At 39.4% G+C, this 22,376-nt stretch overlaps 1 protein-coding gene across 3 annotated transcripts in view; it reads right to left on the minus strand.

Annotated features, from left to right (window-relative positions):
• SHROOM2 (shroom family member 2) overlaps positions 1-22,376 on the minus strand; it is a 127,845-nt gene that overhangs the window by 70,802 nt on the left and 34,667 nt on the right. For all 3 annotated transcript variants that reach the window (XM_069875308.1, XM_069875301.1, XM_069875355.1), the window contains exon 2: positions 1,229-1,380. In XM_069875308.1, coding sequence (XP_069731409.1) covers positions 1,229-1,380 — 152 coding nt within the window. The remainder of the gene's footprint in view (positions 1-1,228; positions 1,381-22,376) is intronic.

Below are 22,376 nucleotides of genomic sequence, written 5' to 3' on the forward strand. Positions count from 1 at the left end.
TCTACAACTACCTGAAAGGACGTTGTAGAGAGGAGGGTGCTGGCCTCTTCTTCCAAGTGACAGGGGACAGGACAAGAGGGAATGGCCTCAAGCTCCGCCAGGGGAGGTTTAGGCTGGACATTAGGAAAAAATTCTTTACAGAAAGGGTCATTGGGCACTGGAACAGGCTGCCCAGGGAGGTGGTTGAGTCACCTTCCCTGGAGGTGTTTAAGGCACAGGTGGACGAGGTGCTAAGGGGCATGGTTTAGTGTTTGATAGGAATGGTGGGACTTGATGATCCGGTGGGTCTCTTCCAACCTGGTTATTCTATGATTCTATGATTCCATACTAGTGCTATTTCACAAAAAATAAGCCTCAGTTAAGACAGCCTCAAACAGTGGTGATATTAACAGACTGAGTCACCATAGCTGTCAAACCCCAATTCTCAGCATTTTCAGTACTGCAACAAAAGTCTTTCTTTGATCCTAACAAAGACACCCAAAATTACTTCATGAAAGACTTGTTGGTGTAACTCGATAAGGGTAATTAATTAGAACGTTCTGATTCATCAGAGTAAGAAAGTAATTGGAAATATTTTGCTGTTCATATTTCCTGGATTCTATTTTTTTTCAGAAGTTGCAAGATTTAACCTACTTTAACTTCTGTTCACTTTTGTCAAAATGATTTTACACGACTTATTTTTAATTCAAGTTAGTAAAAAAAGTGTGAACTTAAAGTTGCAAGCCAAAATGACAAAACAAATTTTCCATGACACGTTCTCTTTTAAATAAATGTAAGAAATGCTTGAGACCTCAAATATCCTCACAAAGCAGCAAAAAGCTTTTCCCAAATCTTCCCAATGTAACCCACTCCTCACAGTCCAACCGGCCCGCACAACAAATGCCCTAAAAAGCATTGCCCGTGCCTGCATACTGAAGGTAGCGAAGCACAGCCAGCTGGACAGCCTGATTCTGGCCCTGCACTTCAGGGGGACAGAAAGGAACGGAATCCCAAGTCATCACATCACAACAGTATTCACAGAACACATTGCCTCTGATCAATAGGCTGCCTTTCCCCATGCCTTCATCCAAAAAGACTCTGTGTTCAAGGAGGAGGTAACACTGCATAATATGCACATTAATAACACTGAACGAACGTCATTTTCTTGCCAAGCCTTGCAAATTTGGTTGCCCAGTAGCTTACAAGGCTGGAACACACTTGTTTTTCCAGCTGACCGACACAAGCTTACCTTTTTACTACAAGCTTCAGTGTCTTGTGTGAACCTTTCACCAGACAGATTGCTTCTTGTCGGAAACCAGAGAGACCCACATCATTAATGCCAACAATTTCATCCCCAGCCAGCAATTTATCCACAGCTGCAGCTTTGCTCCCATCTTCAATCTGAAGAAAAAGCATATCAAATGACAGAATATTCAGGTTGCATAGTGACACCTTTAAAAAAATTTAACAAGCTTTCAATATTGGCTTCATGCAACACAGTATTTAAGTGGTCACAATGATTTTTAAAAAGACATTTAAAAATGCTATAGAGAGAGTAATGATACCGAGACAATCACAACAGGAAAGAAATGGAAGGCAGAAAACCTGAGAAAACGAGAAAGCTTGATGGGAATTTGGGAGTCAAAAGCATCTGTGATCTTGGGCTCCATTCAATACAGGACAGGTAATCATACTTGGAAATTGAGCTTTACACAGGCATCTTAAAATCTGGTTCTCCGGAGAAGATAACCAATAATATTAACCACATAGTCAATAACGTTAATCACAGTGTCAATTCCAAAAGTTACAGCATGTTATGAAACCCCAAAATAAGGCATAACAAGCTGATCTGGCAAATAAAGTCATTTTCATCAGGCACATAACATTTAAGAAAATACCTGGGAATTTACAATCCATACAGCTAAACGACAGCTCTGGCCAAAAGAAATGATGGTCTGAGATCCAAGGAAGAAAAACTGCATGGTACAGTGCCAAAGAACACCACAAATTCACTGTAAGACTATATTGCTGCCACAGGCATCTCATGCATGCACTAAATTTATGCACGCAGCTACACATAACATGTGGCAAAACATGCACAAGATAAATTAGAGAGTCAGATTTTGGCGATTTCCAACCCAATGAGGAGAATAAATGCATTATGAGTTACTCATCTTTAAAATTTAAAACAAATCCCATAAGCTCGATCAGCCAGACTAGCAAGTACTAACAGTTTGAACTGACTTCAAATATAGGTGTTGAACATGTTGCAATTCAGGCCCTCTGCTTTCCCAGTTTCTCCTCATCTTCTTTGCTGTCAACACAGCCTTTGGCTTCTCAGTTGCCTGGGCTCATGATCTATGCATTTAATTTTATTTGTCCCTCACTTGCTCACAATCCATATCTCACCTCGTTTTGCAGATTTGACACTTTTGTCTTCAAAGTAAAGACTTTAATTTATATCTTCATTATATAGTGCCTTGACTACAGTATCTGAGTCCCACAGTACTAAATGCCAGTGAAACTACAAAGAAGAAATCCTTGTAATTGCCTCAGCTACAGAAAGCTCCATAAAGAACTGCCATCTGAGGCACCAACATCAATCAACAACGAGATAAATCCAGAGGAACTTCATGAATTCTGAAGCTCACAGTATAGGTTTCAGGGACACTCCAGCAAGTAAAGTGTAAACTAAATAAGCTAATAAAATAAAGCAATATCTCTTGATGAAAGTATATTAGGATGATCTCATACACCCAGCAATCTCATTGCAGGCACATAAAAGCTCTCTTTATGTAAGCCTAGAATAAATGTTCTTAAAAATCTTCAGTCCTGTAAATCTAAGCTCAAAAGAATGCCATTTAAAATGCTTGGTCTTATACTCCATTATAAGGTGCTCATTATTAATACTAATGATAGTCATTATTAATACTAATGAAACAATACAATTGAATTTGTAGAACTTCTTATCTTAATAAAAACACAGATAATTGAAGACAGAAGAAGTTTTCACATCCTGATACACCTAGTTCTCAAGCTATGACCTGCCTCTGACCTGCCTGCATATCCTCTGAACATCAAGAATTTACCAGGACACCAAATTATTGCAGCAAATCTTCAGTAAAGTTGAAAACAAGGGAGTAGCAGTAGAAATCGCTTATATGCTAGGAAAGATGTCAGTTCAGTGATGTCAAGTACAGAGTGGCTGCCATGTAAGAGACCCTGAAGTCAGGGAGAGCTGAACAAGAGGTGGCAGATGGGGACGCATGAATTTTAAGCCTCCTAACAGGCAAGCACAAGTCTTTAAGGTGTTCAGATGCAGGGAGGACCCAGGAAACTACAGGCCTGTCAGTCTGACCTCAGTGCCAGGGAAAGTCATGGAACAGGTGATCTTGAGTGCTATCATGAAGCACATGCAAGAGAACCGGGTGATCAGGCCCAGTCAACATGGGTTCACAAAAGGCAGGTCTTGCCAGACTAACCTGATTGCCTTCTATGACAAAGTGACCCGGCTACTGGATGAGGGAAAGGCTGTGGATGTGGTCTTCCTGGACTTCAGCAAAGCCTTTGACACAGTTTCTCACAGCGTTCTGCTTGAGAAACTGTCAGCCTCTGGGCTGGACAGGCGCACACTCTCCTGGGTGGAAAACTGGTTGGATGGCCGGGCCCAGAGAGTGGTGGTAAATGGTGTGAAATCCAGCTGGAGGCCAGTGACAAGTGGGGTTCCCCAGGGCTCAGTGCTGGGTCCAGCCCTGTTCAATGTCTTCATCAATGACCTGGATGAAGGCATCGAATGCACCCTTAGCAAGTTTGCGGATGACACTAAGCTGGGTGGAAGTGTCGATCTGCTGGAGGGTCGGGAGGCTCTGCAAAGGGATCTGAACAGGCTGGACCGCTGGGCAGAGTCCAATGGCATGAGGTTTAACAAGGCCAAATGCCGGGTCCTGCACTTGGGGCACAACAACCCTATGCAGTGCTACAGACTAGGAGAAGTCTGTCTAGAAAGCTGCCTGGAGGAGAGGGACCTGGGGGTGTTGGTTGACAGCCGACTGAATATGAGCCAGCAGTGTGCCCAGGTGGCCAAGAAGGCCAATGGCATCTTGGCTTGTATCAGAAACGGCGTGACCAGCAGGTCCAGGGAGGTTATCCTCCCTCTGTACTCGGCACTGGTGAGACCGCTCCTCGAATCCTGTGTTCAGTTCTGGGCCCCTCACCACAAGAAGGATGTTGAGGCTCTGGAGAGAGTCCAGAGAAGAGCAACAAAGCTGGTGAAAGGGCTGGAGAACAGGCCTTATGAGGAGCGGCTGAGAGAGCTGGGGTTGTTTAGCCTGGAGAAGAGGAGGCTGAGGGGAGACCTCATTGCTCTCTACAACTACCTGAAAGGACGTTGTAGAGAGGAGGGTGCTGGCCTCTTCTCCCAAGTGACAGGGGACAGGACAAGAGGGAATGGCCTCAAGCTCCGACAGGGGAGGTTTAGGCTAGACGTTAGGAAAAAATTCTTTACAGAAAGGGTCATTGGGCACTGGAACAGGCTGCCCAGGGAGGTGGTTGAGTCACCTTCCCTGGAGGTGTTTAAGGCACGGGTGGACGAGGTTCTGAGGGATATGGTTTAGTGTTTGGTAGGAACGGTTGGACTCGGTGATCCGGTGGGTCTCTTCCAACCTGGTTATAATGTGATGTGATTTCTGGGTTACTACCAAATAAACTGTGTTTGGAGGTCTGAAGCCCAATAGGTCAGAAAAGCAGCACAAAAACATAGATGAAAGTCAGAGTTGAATCAAAAGAAATGTAGAGAGAAGGTCAAACAGAGGTAAAAAATAAATAAAAAAAAAAAGAACAGGGAAAACGTCTTGTAGGGGGACACATTTTAAATTCCAAAATGTAGATGCCAACCAGTTGCAGACTTTATGCTCTGAGCAAGGCACCAGACAAATGCCAAGGGGTGAGAAGCCCCTGGGCTCTGCCACCTGGGTCTGAAGGCCTCAATGGGGTCTTTTTTTGTCTTTAAGGAAAGAGAAAAAAAAAAAAAGGCAAAAATCTGTCTCCTAGGGTTTCAAGGAATGTTCATTGTTCACACTAAGTGTGTTTGTTTTTCTTTAGGCTGGCAATGCACTGGTGGCAGGGAGTATTCAGTTACCCCCTCTGAGTTTTCATTTCAGCAGGGAGACTACACATCCCACACCGTGTGAGCTTTCCAAAGAGACTCTGGCTGTCCAAAACAATGCTAATATAGAAAAAAACCCATCCACCTCAAAAAAAAAATATCAAAACCTGGACAACGCTGAAGCCGTCCTCATGAAACCTAGAAGTGGGTTTCTTTAATATCTTGTCCAGACCAGCTGCAGCTAGGGAGAATAAAAACCACGTATACATTCACAGTTAAAGTCTCTTCAAACGGAGCAAATTTAAATGTAAATCGTCTGCACTTGTTTTACTTCAGATCCCCGAATAGTTGCATGAACGTGATTCTACTTGACAACGCACTTTTAAGTGGAAATGGCAATGACAACTAGACAGGAAAAATACAATTTCTTCAGTTACACTAAAAAGTCCTTTAGTCATAATAACTAAAAAAACCCAAACAGTTTGCACACAAAACCAAAAAAACCATGAGGAAAAGACCACTCTAGAAACACTGCCCTACTAACCTGCCTCCTCAGCTCAAACTTGGACCGTGTCATTCCAACATTTCCTTCAGGTTTTTTTTTTCCTGTTTACTAGTCGTTCCATTTATTTTTATTTATTCATCCATTGATAAACTTCCCTGCTCATCAGACCTTCACTAAAAGTGTAAGTCCCAACCAAAACATATAAATATCTTAGAACTAGCAAATACACTTCAAAATTTCACAACTATTCGCCATACCTTAAGCATGAATGTTAACATTACTATGCTGTGTTCAGGATTTATGACTGAGTTTTAAGTTCATAATCTAACTAGAAACATCCATTTCTTTCTGAATTTCAGGTTCCCCAAAAAGCTAACAGGCAAGAGCTGAAAATAAAGCCTTGAAAATGCAGTTTAAGATGAAGTCTTTCAAGAACAGTTAACAAAAAGAGATCTGCCTCAGTCACTGCCAGCAGGCAGACGCGACTGGACGTAACCCTGAACAAACCCTCTGCTCTGTCAGGAGTACTTGCAGGAACTGAACGCCCATAAAATATACATCTTAACACTTTTACAGTAATGCCAGGAAACAAGACACATACAAGAAAAACAAATCAACACCTTATTTTCTTATAAATAACAGACATAAACCTTCAAAAAAAAATCAGGTATAGTTACATTACCTACCTTGGATGAATTAAGAGGAGTTCTAGAAATGCCCTCAAACCATGCTTTCAATACGTGTTAACAAATCAAGTCTTTTACTTTGCTAAATTAACAAGAATAAATACCGTGACATCCTAGTCTTAGCAGAGATATTGATACTGGTACCAAAAAAAAAGTGTTTTCAAGAGGAGATGAAAAGGATGTTTGTTGACGAAAAGCATCTGTTTAGACAGTCTCCAACTCTCACCCTGCTGTCCCTGATGACCGCCATATGGCCAAGAGCAAAGTCAAATTTTGGGATCTTTGCATCAGTGAAGACTGGAACTGCAGACTTCTGCTATCATAACAGTATCTATATTAACTGTTATATCTTCCCAAATTTATTTTTGCTTATAAAATATCATATCCACAAAACAGGAGGAGGCACTGATACAAGACACAGATGTAGATAATGGTTAGGATTAAAAAAAAAAAGTGATTGAAAAAACAACACATGTATTACTCATATGTGGAGAGAAAGCCTTGAAAAGGGGGAAGAGCCGAGCCATGGAGAAAAGCCTAATGGCTAGATATGCAAACACAATCAAACAACACTTACAAGTCCCTATTCCAACTGTTGGTAAAGCACACAAGAGGGAAAACAAAGGCCTATGTTTGCAGCTTTAAAATGCTGTAGTATTGACGGGGAGCACCGCTTCTAGAATGTGACCCCTTCACTTTGTGTTTATCAGGTCTGACACTTTACTTAAAATATCCACATTCCTCTCCAGGCACCTGTATAAACAACCAGGAGACAGGTTGGGGAAATGCCATGACACAAGAGATCTAGTTTTGTTTACAGTGACGACAGTTTCTTGTCCATGCTTTCTCTGGACAGGATGGGACAGAAACCCAAATCCAGACAAACACAGGAAAAAATATCACCACTTATCAGCATTCCGCTATTGCCATGATAAATTATTTTATCATAACTCACTTCACATGCAGCCAAGAAATGGTTCTGTGGTGGTTTGTCTTACAAACATCTCATGCAGAATTTTCTCAAAAAACTAACAGTCTTTGTATGACATCTTCAGAACAAGTAAGATTAGGAACTGTTAACTATTTCATTTTGCATTGAGCTAAGGAAAGGAGAAACACTCTTACAGTTCAAGCCTAGCATTTGTTTACCTTTGAGGAATCAACACAGAAATACCAAAACTGAACTAACTCCAGTTATACCTTCTGCAAATGCCTGAGTAGTGAGGATTGGATCCGCCAGCACAACTCATGGTCACACTGAGGCAAGATAAAACAGAGGCACAAACTGAAAGAGGACCAAACCGATTCAAAGAGAACAGGTGTGTAACCGTAAGGCATCTCACTGAGGCAAGCAAGCCCTGGAAGCTGGGCAAGGTTATTTTTATATTCTCTCACACCCTCTCTCTTCTGCTTCAGATTTACTACTTCAGATTTACTACTTCAACATTGAAGAGACTGATGAAAGGATGCCTGGCAGGGAACTAACTCTATATGCATTTTACAGACAGACTCAGAAGCATATGTTGGAAAAAGGCCCAAATGATGCATGTGGGAAAGCAAGGAATTCCATGCAAACCTTCATGTTACTAAAAGGTATCCATCACCCTGAAGCACCTCTCCCCATAGCCTCTAGGTCCAACAACCAGCATTAACTACCCAACACAAACTTTAAGGAACACTGTACAAAGAAGAGAAAGCTTAACTACATGCCAACAACTTGCAAAATCTGAGCCGATCCAGTACTATTCAAATCTATTAACTTAGCATTTGCTGCACTTTCATAGAATCACAGAATCATTAAGGTTGGACCTCTAAGATCACCCAGTCCAACTGTCAGCCCAACACTACCATGTCTACAAAACCATGTCCTGTAAGTGCCACTTTGATGAGGTAGCGTCTGCTGCATTTGGTGACACTATATCTTAACACAGAATTCAGAATTTCCCTTTTGCCTGGTATCATCATTTCACACCCCATGATCACTCACAGTCCCTTTTCCCCCAGTTATTTTTAAAGCAGAGAAACCCACCTTGGACAGCTGCTCTTTCAATGTTCCCCATCGCACCGCACTGACAGTGAGCTGTCAGGCTGGCAGAAGTGCTGTCTTCTGTCAACAGGTGGCTCTTAAAAATCAATTTGGAAATACTTTTTAAAGGGTAGAGTTCAGTAACAGGACACAGTCTATCGTGGCCCTTTCCAATTGCTCTTTATTTGGTGCATTTAAACACTTGGATATTTGCCCAGTGATCTTTTTTTGCTGTTGTTTTTCCTGTTTTGTTTGTTTGGGGTTTTTTTTGTTTGTTTTAAAGAAAGCATCACATTTTGAAAAGCTGTCATGTGCTACAGTTCTTTAAGTAGTTATTTAATTCTTATAATTCTGCCTACACCTCTGTTTTGATTAAGGACTTGTTGTCACTTCCTTTAGAACAGGCCATTTTTGTGGGGGATTTATTACAGCTGTAAAAACTGACTCCAGGCTCAAACTTAACTTCAGGGTTCCTCAGACCAGAAGTGTTTAAAAAGTATTGTAAACCCCCTATCATTTTGCTTTTTAAAAATTATTATAAATACAGAAATTGATTAATACTTTGTTCCAGCCTACATCCAAAACAATACCTACCGTTACGCCATGTAAGAAGACCTTTCTGATTATAAATCATCAGTTACTATAATATTTCTAAGAGGATACTGTTAATATGTCTTAGTTTATTTAAATTACAGGGCCATTATGAGATACACAAACTGAGGACCAATTAAGTATAAAAGTAATAAACCTTTGCCTCAAGACACTAATGATGACAAGTTCTGTGTGAAAAGTATCAGGAGAAGAGACTCCACATGGATTTGTAGGATTTAAAAAATGAAGAATAGATGTTTGTATTTAAAGTTTTTTTCCAAAGTGATCCCATTGTTTCAGTAACAGAAGTTGTAAACATTTCATCACTGCTGAACTAGAACTAAAACCAAAATAAAACAAAAACAAAACAGAAAAACAAAACAAAACAAGAACCTAAAAACCATCTTGATGCTTTGAAAGCATAGAGCAAATATATCAGGAAAAGGAGGGTGGGGCTGCTCAGTGTCAGGGATAAGGTTTTTGTTATCAGTATCTAAGCTTTGCTAGATATATTGTGTAGCTTTTGAATAAAAATTGCTTTTTCCAACTCAGTGAGATTTACCACAAAAGCATTTAAATGCATATGCAGCCTTTTCATCCTGCATAACTCCCACCATCAGGCCTGAATGTATTCCACCTCCACAGAGCAACTAAACAGGTACAAACTTTATTCTTTGGGGTTCTTTCTTTGCAAGAGCCTGTCCAGGGTGGCTCGGGGCCAGCAGGGAAATTTCCTAGCCCTTATTGTCCTGATAGCCCCAGGCTGGGCCCTGACAAAAGCAAAGGAAAAATGTACCCATCTTACCTGAAGCAAGAATAAGGCCAAGACAAGCGTGGAAAAGACAGAGACGCTGCAAGAGGCAGAGGAAAAAGCCTGCTGTCAGTGCCAATTCTGAACATGCAGAACTCTAGTGCCATCCCACCCTCACACCAACGCTTCTGTAATGCTTACAAAGCGCATCTCAGGTTCCTTTTTTTCCTAGCACCTCATCAACGCCTAGACATCCTCCTATTGCTGTTTAGTACAGAATTTGCCTAGACAAGCTGTACACGTCTTATTCAAAAATTGCTGAGAAATAACCACCACTTACTTTTAGCCAAGAGTTTGGGTTTGCATTTTATAGAAGAACCCATCTGAACTCATGGATATGTCACACTGCTTTTAAACAAACCTTCCTATCTTTTTTCCCAAAATGACAAAATAACCTGTACAAGAATGGAGAACATACCTATGCCATGAAAAAAAATAGCCAGAAGGGCAAAAGAGAACTTCTTTCTCTATGTGTAGTTTGCTTAATCTCACAAGCCTTCTACCAGAGAAGTTCAAAAGGGTTAGCTTATCCATATTTACTTGTGCAAGTTTACTTATGGATAATTATATATATAGGCTGTTTATATATGTAATCTGTGCGGTTAACATTAAGCATTTTTTATAGGTCTACATTTTTGTACTTTCAGCTACTATGAACAATGATAAGAATGGTTAAAAAAAGAGGTTATGCATAGAAACAACTCACGTTTTATCTTTTCAAACTGATAACAGGAACAGACTTCCAAGAGGAGAAATATGACCTGACAAAGTAATCTTTACGATCATAAGGTTCAAGGATTTTTACTTTGCAACTACCATACACTTCCACAAGGTTGGCTTATCTTTTCTGCCTTCCTGTCCACCCCAGGAATATAAAGTCACAGCTGGCTAATGTGCCCTTGACAATAACATACTGAATACAATCCAACAGTCTGTAAACCACCACTGCTTAACTAGAAAAAAAGAAGGCCTTACTGTCAAACAAAAGAAAAAAAATAAATGGAGTGTGTCTGTATGGTCATGTAGGTATGGTTGTGCATTAATGACAAAGAAAAAGCACAGTTTCATCAACTTACAGTTTGTTTCTGAAGAACTTTAACATGCCTCGAATTAAGGCACCAAAAGACCTAGTAGACAGTAATAGAATACTTACTGAAAACAAATTTCTCCTATTTTATGCAATCAGTCTAGGTGACAACACCTACATAAGATTTAAGTTGTGTCTATGCCTATGTCTAGAGTGCTGTGGTTTTCAGAAAAAATCAAGACTCGTATAGACACAGGTAGCACTGATTAAGACCCAGCAATAGAAAAAACTCCTTCATCGGCTGGTAGTTTCAAAAAACCTATGATGGGTCTGCCAAAAGCCACAAGAATGTTACAAAGGGTGTTACATTCCATTTTAAATACAGTCTCTTGCACAGCCCATTTTTAACTTAATACTTATTTTGACAAACTTGTACTATCTGTGGGTTATAGTTATGCCTGCTATTTGGGACCTTCCATTTTTGTTGTAGTACAGGTGCTGATTTTTCAGACACTGAGAAAGTACATAATTCCCCACTAATTCTTACAAGAATAGTCTAATCTACTCCTGACAACCTGATTTTTAATAGTTACCGCTGGAGTATTCATTGAGGAACCCACTGCTATACCCAATGAGCAGAACATAACATTATACTTCAAAGAATAATTACACACCTGGCACACACAAGCATCCATGAGAATTGAATGACCTACTATCAAAAATTCAGAGCAATTTCTTCAACAAGAATTCCCCCTTAGCACTGCCACTCAGCTTAACAAAAAAGTCTTACTAAGCTGCTGAATTTTAAAACATTTTACTGTTTAATTCCCTCACCCATTTCCCTAGAAAGAAGCTCTAAAAAGAAGGGTCAGGCTCCTTCCAACATTAGAGTTAACTGACAACAGACTGTTCTTTGCATTAACTTTTGCTTACTTAGAACTACTACTCCGGCTGACAGCAGGAAGGGACAAATCTCCATGGGGAGCCCTTTGCGTTAGGCTTAGGGTTCTCCCTGGGGAAAGGTGTCTTAGATCTAACCGGGAGAGCACTGAAATTACACACTGAAACCTTCCTTTGCCACTAACTTCCAAAGAAATATTCCAGTATTGAAAGCAAAGTTCAAACAAGAAGGGATATTTTCTCCTTTCTCCTCTACCTCAACAAACAACTGGTATAGACAACGAATCCTAAAGCAGCCTTAAGTCATCATTATATAACTCCGTTTACTCCAAGTATGTAGTACTCCAAACTGAATACATGATGCAGATATCCGTTGACACTCTACCAAACCCATGTTATGCTATGCAATCTTAATCCTCCTTTCTTAAAGCAATAAAAAAATCAGAAGCTAGCAGGGTGACCCTCAAGAAATCAAAAATGCATATCATTACAGAAACAAAACAGGTCTGGGTAACCTTGCCCTCAGCTTCTCCTCTGTTCTTGCTTATTATTAGCGTCCCAGCAAGGGAAAAGGGTTTTCCCACTCCACTTTCACCCAGAATTCAAACATGAAAAGATGAAGCAAGCAAACGCTAAATGTGGCATTAAATATAGGGCAGAAGCTGCAAAACAATTGCTTCTAAAATTATCAGACAAGGTTCACAAAGCAAGCTGCATAAAGGACTGCATGACAGTTTCTGCCCAAGCCATCCCACCTTGTCAGCTTACAGGACCTGAACTGACTGGTATGGTCAGACACCAGAGAGCTGCTCTTACAGGCAGACTGCTAATATAATAAATGTAAATCTCTCATGAAGCCATGGTAATAAAAGCTAAAAGCCTGTCAAAAAGAGGCCAACCAGTGTTTTCATGCAGTTTATTGACAAGATGAAATAGTACCCATCTGCCTTCCTAGGGCATCTGCTCACGTGAGCAGGGCATGAAACATTCATGTAGCTAGAATTAAGCACCAACGTCTTAAGTCTGTTGCGAGTCAGGAACCTGAAAAAACCAAAATCCAATTCTGTGGAGATGGACTAATCTATATTAGTCTATATTAGAATTATACCTCCAGCTATCATTCACATTATGGTGTCCTGCCCTTTTCCTTTAACCGTCAGTGCTCTGTTGCAGTGTATTTCAGGGTTTATTTTAAAATAAAAAATAAATCTTTCTTAAAAAATAAATTTTCCCTTTTTTTCTTAGCAGACCTAGGTGTTCATAATTTCAGGTTCTTCATTTTGGGTAGTTCTTTGATATGCCATTCCTTACAACTCTGTTACTTAATATCATCTAGAACACTAGTAAAAAAATCTTTCCTCATGAAAAATCTACCATAGGAATTAGACATGCAAGTACTTTTGGCATCTCTGTGAGTATCTTGCCACCTTTTCTGTACTTTAGAGGTCTAGCTTTTCCTAGGGTTAACGACAGATAATTAACCAATAAGGTAATTATACTAGGTCATGCAATTCATACTCACATGACAGGTAATTTTTTTTCTTAAGAAATTATAGGATTGTGCTGTAAATTAGCAACAAATACACTAAAATCACCATGGATTAAAATAATGGAAATCTACACAAAACATATAAATCATAGCATCCAAAAATCCATATTGATTTAAGTGGTAAATAGCACAGTGGAATTTTTATATTTGGAAATCAGAGTAAGCTTCCTACTTTAAATGGACATTTTCCAAATTGGCTTTCATTTGTAGCTCTCTTTCAAAAGCTTCATTGTATAACACATGTTGCTGACACAATTAGCTCTGAGAGCATGCATATTACTCCAAAGACGTTAAAATAATTCCCAAATATTACACATGTAATTAGCTGCTTTTCCTGATTAAGACAGTATATATTTAATTATGACTCAGTTCGACAAACATCTTTATTTGCTTGGCAAAATTATCTGCCATGTGCAGATGCACTTACTAAAAGACACATCCTACTCATGCAGCATGAGTCAGAACTCCACAACACTTGCTCAACTATAAGCAGAATTTCAGAGAAGAATGTTTGTACAGTATTTTTTGCCTAGAAGGAGAAAATTCATAATTATACATCGATTTTCCCTCACTGCTGGTTGGACCACTACACATGTCCATGTCAGCATATGTGTGGCTTATGTCTCCCAGCACTGCCTATGCTGGTGAACACAAACACTTCTCAGAAGTGCGTATTCCAGCAGTATGCAACCATCCTAATGAAAAATTCATGTCTTAGCACACTAGTTTAGGATGTCAGTGTTGCCAGGAGGTAGACTGAAATACCGCACCACACAGGAGATTTTGAACTTGCATATCTTGATAATTGATGGACTGTTAAAGACTGCCAGCACTGTCTTTCTGAAATGAGTCTGTAACATGGTTAAGGAAACTGAGTACTTTGTGGAATCCACAAGATACCATCTGTATTATTTATGAACACCATCAAACAGCTGTTTTCCTTTGAGACAAGACAGGTCTTAAAAGTCTGAAGTACACAAAAGCTGGGAGTAAAGTAGTATTTTGACCCACTGTTCAATCACCATCTTCAGGGAAGAGCAACATGGTCTTTTGGAGAGCTTGCCCAGTGTAGACAGTACTCACCTTTGAAACGTGTCTTTCATTCTCCAGCCTGTCACCACAGCCTGACTTCCACCAAAAGCCTGATACGAGCAGAAACCTGATTATTCAAATGGTGAAGTACAAAGAACTCCCTAAGCCAAAACTCTGAATTTTGTTTTGTGTAGAAGATCTATGCATGTAGGCTGAGATTCAGTAACAAAAAAGTATTTTTGTAAACACTGACTTGGAGGTCGAAATTTTAAAAGTAAACCTTAAACTCATCCTGCAAAGATCATTAGCTCACAAAGCCCTACAAGACTTAGCTAATTGTTGAGTCTGACAAAAAAAAAAATCTATCATCACTAACAACAGAGAAATTATCTACTTTTCTGAATGATACTCAAATATCTCAACTGCATTCTACATTACAACAGCTACATACTGTAAAATTTTGTTTGTACTGCATTTAAATTCTCTAAACTCAGTAGTTTTTACGCTGTAAATTAGAGGAAAATATTTTATTAAAATTTTATGTATGAAGGTATAAGAAAGTTTGTTTGAGTAAAGCAGCAACTGGAAAGCCTTCTGCTTTCCAAATTAAACAGGCAACATATTTCAGCATCGTTTGTTTTGGGGACAGAAAATGACCAGTCTTCTACACGATAACGTGATGTTTTGTGATTCAGGAAACTAGTACCTGGTGAGAATCCTGTTATGCATCCAAGACTATGATCAGCATTACATTACTTGTATCACAAAATCAATGAGAATGAAATTTTTTTTTAATAAAAACTACATTCAGAGGCATGTAATTCTAATCATACTTTGGTTTCTGAAGACGTCTACTGCCTTTGCCTCATGCCTGGCTTCTTTCTGGATCACAGATCGTACATCCTTAGACTTCACCAGTACACAACTACCTGCAGGGCTGAACCATGTAACTTCCAGAAAGATGGGGAATGTCTTGCATTCTTCAGTAAATCCATCATCTAACTGGTCTTCTACAATTTCCCAGCTCAAGCTTAAAATTTATAGCTCAAATTTACTTCAGGCTTTGCATTATACTATGCAATCCTTCCAAAAAGGCAGTTCACTGCCTTCTTTTCTTATAGAAATAATAGGCTGTTTCTCAAAACAGCCTCAAAATCTGGCTGAATTAATGCATTTTTGCCCACTGATAAATCCTTCCTGGGGTTCCTCATTCATAGTTGCCTGAAGAATAAGTGGTATACTTCAAGATGTTGAAAAAAATTAATTGGAGAGCACGGTACATCACTGAGTGGTTCTGAATCAGTATTTATACTGAGGAATGGACTGCAGCTGACTCAGTTGTATTTTTAGGAGATTGAGTATCTCCCCTCCATTAAGTGCTAATGACAAAGAAACACACTTTGAATCTCAACTTATTAGGAAGGGGCTTTGAAAAAGATGGCATATTCACAGAGAAGAGTAATGGCAGGCTTCTTTCTCTGATTCCATGAGCATTTACACAGTTCATGGTCCTCATTACATACACACACATTGGGAGCTGAAATCTGTACCTAAGCCTGCCCCATTCACCTATCCTCCATAAACCATCATGGTCTGCAAGAAAAAAAAGAAAGAAAAAAAGGGGGAGGTGAAGTTGGATGAAAATCACATTCTCTTTGTACTCTCACCCCAGGCCTACTAGTTCAGGATTCCTTCCACACAGTGGTTGAGGACAGGAGCACCACACTGTTCCAGCATGCAGCCTGGTGGTTAGGGCAGTCTCTCAGTTGTAGGAGGTGTGGGTTCAAACCCTCCAGGCAGAGGAAAGAAGTGCCTCTACTTTCTGGACAGGTATCCCAACATTTGGATAGTATATAAAAGATAAGCAAGCACTACTTTGCTGCTGCCTGCTTTGGCTTAGTTTTAAAAGAAGGGTAATTAGTATCCCCAACTCAGAAAAAGGAAGGAAAAAAAGAACGGTGTGGGGAGGGAAGAAATTGGAGTTCACCCTAAACTTGTGGTTTTTAAATTCACTTTGCTACTGCAGTCCTGACTCTCCTCCTTGAATGAAGGGGAGAAGGTATGCAGGATTCAGACTGTTTCTACATTCAGATACCTATGTTGGAATACTTCAAGTAGTTCCTTCTTTGGCAGGGAGGTGTCTGGATTACCCATTTCAAGCACTTTATTACTATAAACTGTACATGGACTCAAGAAGCTAGATGTCAGACACTGTAATGACCAACTTGTAAGCCTCTAGATTTTTTGTTTGGCCTAGCACCTGAAGATTCATTAATATATTTTTTATTATTTGTCATCTCAGCATCTGAAGATGAATCTTGCTGGTTTTGCTGAGAACAATTCTCCTTTTAACAGGTAAAACAGACAGCATACCTAAGTATACATTAGAAACTTTTGCTTTTGTTTGGTATTAGTATTTAGATAGTATATTGTTACTGCAGCTAAAAGTTCAGGTCTGTTGAAAATAAGAACACATTACAAACGTCTTGCTAAGCAAGTAGTACAAACCCACTGTATTTTTATTAGACAGCTATCCCTATTTCCTGTGCTGTTCTTGGTTTCTCTCTCAAGTACAGCTAAAGATATTGAGAAGTGTGAGTTCAGATGGCTTAGCATTTCAGAAATACAGGTCTGTGCCTTCAAAGGCACCTTGACAAGAGAAAAGCACTACACAGACACACCAGAAAGACATGCAGCCATGTGAATTGTAGGAAACTTGCACATTTGAGTTTTGCTCTTGCCTCTAGAAGTGTAGATGTGCCATCTGAGAGCACACCCCCAAACTCTCAATTTCTTGATTAAGCTGAACAACACATTCCATTTCTAGTGAATTGTGTTGAAAACCACATTTGTTCTTTCTGGGTTATGTGAAGAAAGCAACGGACTAGCAATAGTTCATCTAAGTTGATCTGGATCAGTACCACACAGCAGGTATTAGCAGCCACAGTATCGTACCAATGTGGGCTGCAGTTGATACCTCTTGAACTGCTCCGAGGGAAGAGCTGCAGCTTTTTATAGTAGGGGTTTTCCAGAGCATGAGCAAGGCTGAAGTGCAGGAAGTTAGATAACTCTGCAACAAAAGACCTAAAATTCCCATTTCATTATCAAAGGGAAGCTGCAGGGACTCCTGCTGCATTCATATACTTTTGTTTCCAAGCTGTACAAAGTAACTGTAAGACAAAACACATCATATCTCTCAAGTGCGGGGACATTAGCAGTTAAAGCAAGTGCGGTGTATTTACTAGACAGTACCTCATATTTCCTTCATTTTCTAAACCACTTGTTTATGTTTCTTTAAAGAAAAAGCAGGACTTTTACTCTGAAATATTAGCTAGTTACAAGAAGCTAAAGAGACTGGTTGACTATATGCAGGATTTTAGAACTCTAACAGGTCCATTAACGCTATCAGTCATAGGTCTTTCCTTGTCTGGGCATCATCCAGTCTAAGTTTACAAACAAAATCTCTCTACATTTTCCCTGCTGTTATCCAAACCACAAGTTTGTTTTTGTCTTTTGTCCACAGTGTTCTCATTACAAATGCCAGTCCATCTCTCCTCCCTCTTTTACCAGTTATCTACTATGGTTACTATTTGTATTTCAAGACTGTTTCAAAATTTGAATTAACTATCTGAAAGTACGATCCTTTTAGTACATACCCTTTGAATTCGTCACTGTTTTACTATTTGGACTTCAGAACTTTTTCTGTACAGTGGTCCTTCCATGAAGTTTAAAGGTTGTGATCCAGAGGAATAGCCATATGCTACTTCTGGAATACCACTGCACTCAAATTTCTTATGGGAGTATCATATTACCTATTTATCAGTGAGGCACGTCATGCAAAGAACAAGTCTCTAGTTTAGTTATTAACAAAAGCGACCGAAGCACTTTTGGGGTCCAATACACAGCTATGCTGTACAGCAACATATTAGGAATAAAAGAGAAAGCCTACAAAGAGTCTATTTGTTCTGCTTCAGAAGTTACCCTCTCAGCCCTACCTGGCATAGCCACTACAGAGCGAATTGCATTAAAAGCTACTGGTTTTCCCCATTCATTACTTCACTGTAAGCAAATCTCCAAAGGAATACAGGTAGCATAAACTCTATTACATATGCAGAGTTCTCTACAGTGATCTTCTAAAAGACAGAGGACCAGACAATCAGCTGCCACAGAGCCAGCAATATCATCTGACATCAGAACTATAGCTGGCTATCTCAGTATCAATTTTTCAAGAGCTTAGCACGAAACAGTGAATTAACATGAAAGTTAGTGTACTTAATGATGCTACTCACTACAATGGCTTAATGCTGCAAAAAAATGTAATTTAAAGAAGTTTCCTACAAACGGGAAACTATGAGTTCAAAACTCAGTAAACACATAGCTTACTTCACACAAAATCCTAATGTCCATTTTCAGGATTCTTGCAGGAAGCTGGTCAAACACACACAAAAAGAAAAAACTGGCTGAGTTTTTAAAATTCTGCTACTTAAAAAATGGTCTCATGATAAGGAAAACAAGCCTCTCTCCTGATAAGTGTTATTAACTGGTAATGTTATCCTGTGCTGGCATTACCTTGCACATCAGCCTTTCATTCTTCTCTTTGTGAAAGGAAAACTCTTTTTTCTTTAGGATGATAATCTAGATTAGGAGGCAATACAAGCAGCTTGTTAACTATACATATGCACCAGGAGCACAAGAGTTGCCCTGCTTCTCAAGAAGATTTGAAATATAAGCAGTACTGGGCCAGAAAAAAAAATACTAATTTTGAAAACTCCGAGTTTTCTATCACAATATTACTAGTAAAAAAGTGCAGCTCGTTTACTGATAAAAAAAACCCCAAAGCAATTTACATAAGATTACCAGCACATACTCAAATCCTTTGCAGAAGAAAAGTACCAAAAGTCACGTTTTAATCAGTGTTAACATTATGGATACTTTCAGTACAGTGAATGATACATCTATAAGGCATTTAAAATTACATTTCAGGTGACTCCATTTTGCAAAACATGTTGTAATATTATAAGACAACAGCAGAAGAAATTACTTATCTCCAAAATCACAACAGTCAGCCTCCTTTAACCCGGAGGCATCATCCTTAACCTACATGGCTGTACCAGCAGTTTCAAAAGTAACAACTATTTTCTGAATTTAAAAAAAAAAAAAGAAGAAACAGGGAAAAAGAAGACAAAGCTAGATAAAAATCTGCCCTTGGGAAATTCATTTGTGACGTGGCTGCTTTTATGCTGCCCTGTTACAAAGGGGGAAAAACAAAGGGTAATTCCATCAATCCATGTACAACTCAAAGCAACCTCCTGGCACCAAACCAGAAAGCAAAGCCAAACTGGCCCTTGTGAGGGTCCATGGCTATGTTTGCTGACCTAGCCACGCATCACACCTCCTCTCCCAGAGCTCCTGCCTGCCTGCTCCAGGGTGCTGGCAGCAGCGACAGGTCCAAGTGGCCCTGAGGTTCCATGAGTGCATGGGTACAGAGAGATCTGTGCAATACCTTTGTTCCTATTTGTGCAAACGTGGTGCTGTGACGAAGGTCCCTATCATAGAATCACTAGGTTGGAAAAGACCTCTTGGATCATCAAGTCCTACCTGAAGGCTCTCTCACAACTGTCTCACCCCAGCCGTATCTGTTGCAAAACACTCAGGCTCTAACATCAGCAAATTACAGCACAGAAACCTAAAGAACATTTAAGGCAGTGTTTTCTTCCCTCTCACCCCAAAATAAAGGCCCTTCCCTTTGCTTTCAAGCACACTGTTTTTACACTGGAGCATTATTCTGCAATGTACTGAATATTATCTTTACACAACTACCTCAACTATAAATTATGTTGAAATAGTTACAGCATTGCAATGTTAATAGAGCTGAAATATTTACAGATTTGCCTAAGCCTATCAAATACTAGCTTGTCTTTTGAGAAAAAAGTTACAATGTATAAAATTTGAATCAGGGATTCTCTCTGTTTCTGTGGCTGATAAATTTATAATAGTTTGTACCAGGCTGCGCATTATTTGCAAATGACTGCATCCCAAATGCTAAACAAACTGATAGATGGAAGAGACGAAATACAGAACCAGTCTCCAGCCTTCAAAATCTGCCTGCCTGCTTGGTCAGCAGCACAGAAGCTCAGAAGTGTTTTAAGGAGCTATGTAGAAAAAAGAGCTATTATTTTTTTGTAATTTGAGAAGACATGCAGCAGAGTATGAATCCTAGTGACTTAAGAAGTGTGCCAAGAAAAAAAAACCCCAAAACACTATCCAAATCAATTAAGGAACCAGGGAGAAGGTAAGAAAGCAAAATAACCCAGTCAAGTGAGGTATATTCTTCAGCAGTTGTTCTGTGGTTGAAGAGACAAAGCACCTCACTTAAATGGACACACTGGCAACGCTTGAGAGCATTAAGGAATTATTTTAGGGTAATGTCTAAACATGTTGACATTTAACAAGTTTTCTTTTAGTCTCATGAAAACCGCCATATGACACCAGTCATGAAAATCTTTCCTCTATTTTTTTTTTTTTTTGTAAAGGAAGTTGTAAAGATTGCACAAGACAAATGAACAAATACAATACTGGTATAGATGATGTATCAAGCTCTATCCCACAGTATGGAATAACCGCACAAACCAAGGACCTATTGCTTTAATTGGCATTAGAGCAATATTGTGACATTTGCTGTGTCTTTGTTGCATTAAGCAACAGCAAAACAGGATCCCTTCCAAAGTATTTAATGCTAGAACACATTTCTATTAAATTTACAGTTTGCCAAGATGCTGGGCAAGCAGAACTGAAACACAGTAAGACTTTACCAGCTAATTCCTCTAGACTCAAAGATAGTTTTAAGGGAATGCTTGCAGAATGACTAGGCCAGATAAGAAACTCCTCAGCTAACTTTGGCCAGCTCCCAAACTGGAATCACTTAACATAGTTGTTTGAATTTGGAAAGTGGTAAAAAAAAAAAAAAAAAAAAAAAAAAGGAGTTATCTGGATCATGACATTTAACATCTGACTTGTGGAAAAAATGAAAAAAATGTCATTCTGTTAAGTATTTTCACTTTCAGGACAGAATTTATTAACCAAGGAAAGAAGAGGACAAATAAAAGTGCTTGGACTCTCCAGCAACATGCCTAAAGCTCAAGGTTAAAGTACAACTGACCCCACACGGAGCTATTTGTATGTGTGCCAAATGCATGAAGTTAGGAAGTTTCATGCTCTGCTAAGGCAACTTTCACATCACTCATTGGCTTCATCTCGGATCAAAAGCACTAAAAGAAAAACTGTGCAGAGAATCTTATTACAGATGGCTTTTACTGATGCTTTCCACTTAATCTCCTCTGGAATGTGAGGTCACAGCCCTCCTGTATTTTAAAAGGGAGCTATATACTATATGCATACTCAACTACTGTCACTATTTTGCTTTCTCATCTGAGCAACCTAACTTAAGGAGTTTATTGCAGTCCAGATACTCACCCACAAAACATGCACATGGCTGTATGGCTTCAGATGCAACTGCACTTTCCACAGCACTTACTACCTTGTAAATACAAAGATATTTCATAAGTTTGTGGTTATCTGTATTACAGCCTGCAAAGGAGCAAGGGCTGGAGTGGTACTTTCTGTGCTGTAAGGATCACCCTAATCTTTCAGGGTTTGCCTGCCCGGGAGGAACATATCTACAGTATGGTAGCATCAGTACATTGTTAACTCCTCTTTCCCTTTTGCCTGTGGAACAAGTCCGTCTTCATGCATACTGGTTACGAGTCACAGAACAGGTTTCAATCAACAAAATCCAGAAAATCCAACGTCTATACACATTGGACAGAAGACCCATTCTTCTCTTAGGTCTAAACCTCCAAACACTTAAGAAGAAATGAGGCTGGTTTGCTTTAATCTCTCTTTTCTCCCAGATATTCTATTAAAATCTGCCTCTATCACACATCCACACAACAATTAAAAAAAAAAATAATCTGAACTTCCCACTCAAGATTTATTATAACACTGCTGGATGCGCCCTTCTGTTGGGAGAGAAAATATTGTGTACCTTAACTAATGCACAAAAACCTAATGATTTGAAATCTGTGTACTTCCTGTTATTAAAAATCTCAACAACTGTGAAAAGCATAAAACTGACGCTGGTCAAAGCATGCTACTTGAAAATACACT

The sequence above is a fragment of the Phaenicophaeus curvirostris genome, chromosome 1 (genome assembly GCF_032191515.1).
Source record: "Phaenicophaeus curvirostris isolate KB17595 chromosome 1, BPBGC_Pcur_1.0, whole genome shotgun sequence".
NCBI lineage: Eukaryota > Metazoa > Chordata > Aves > Cuculiformes > Cuculidae > Phaenicophaeus > Phaenicophaeus curvirostris.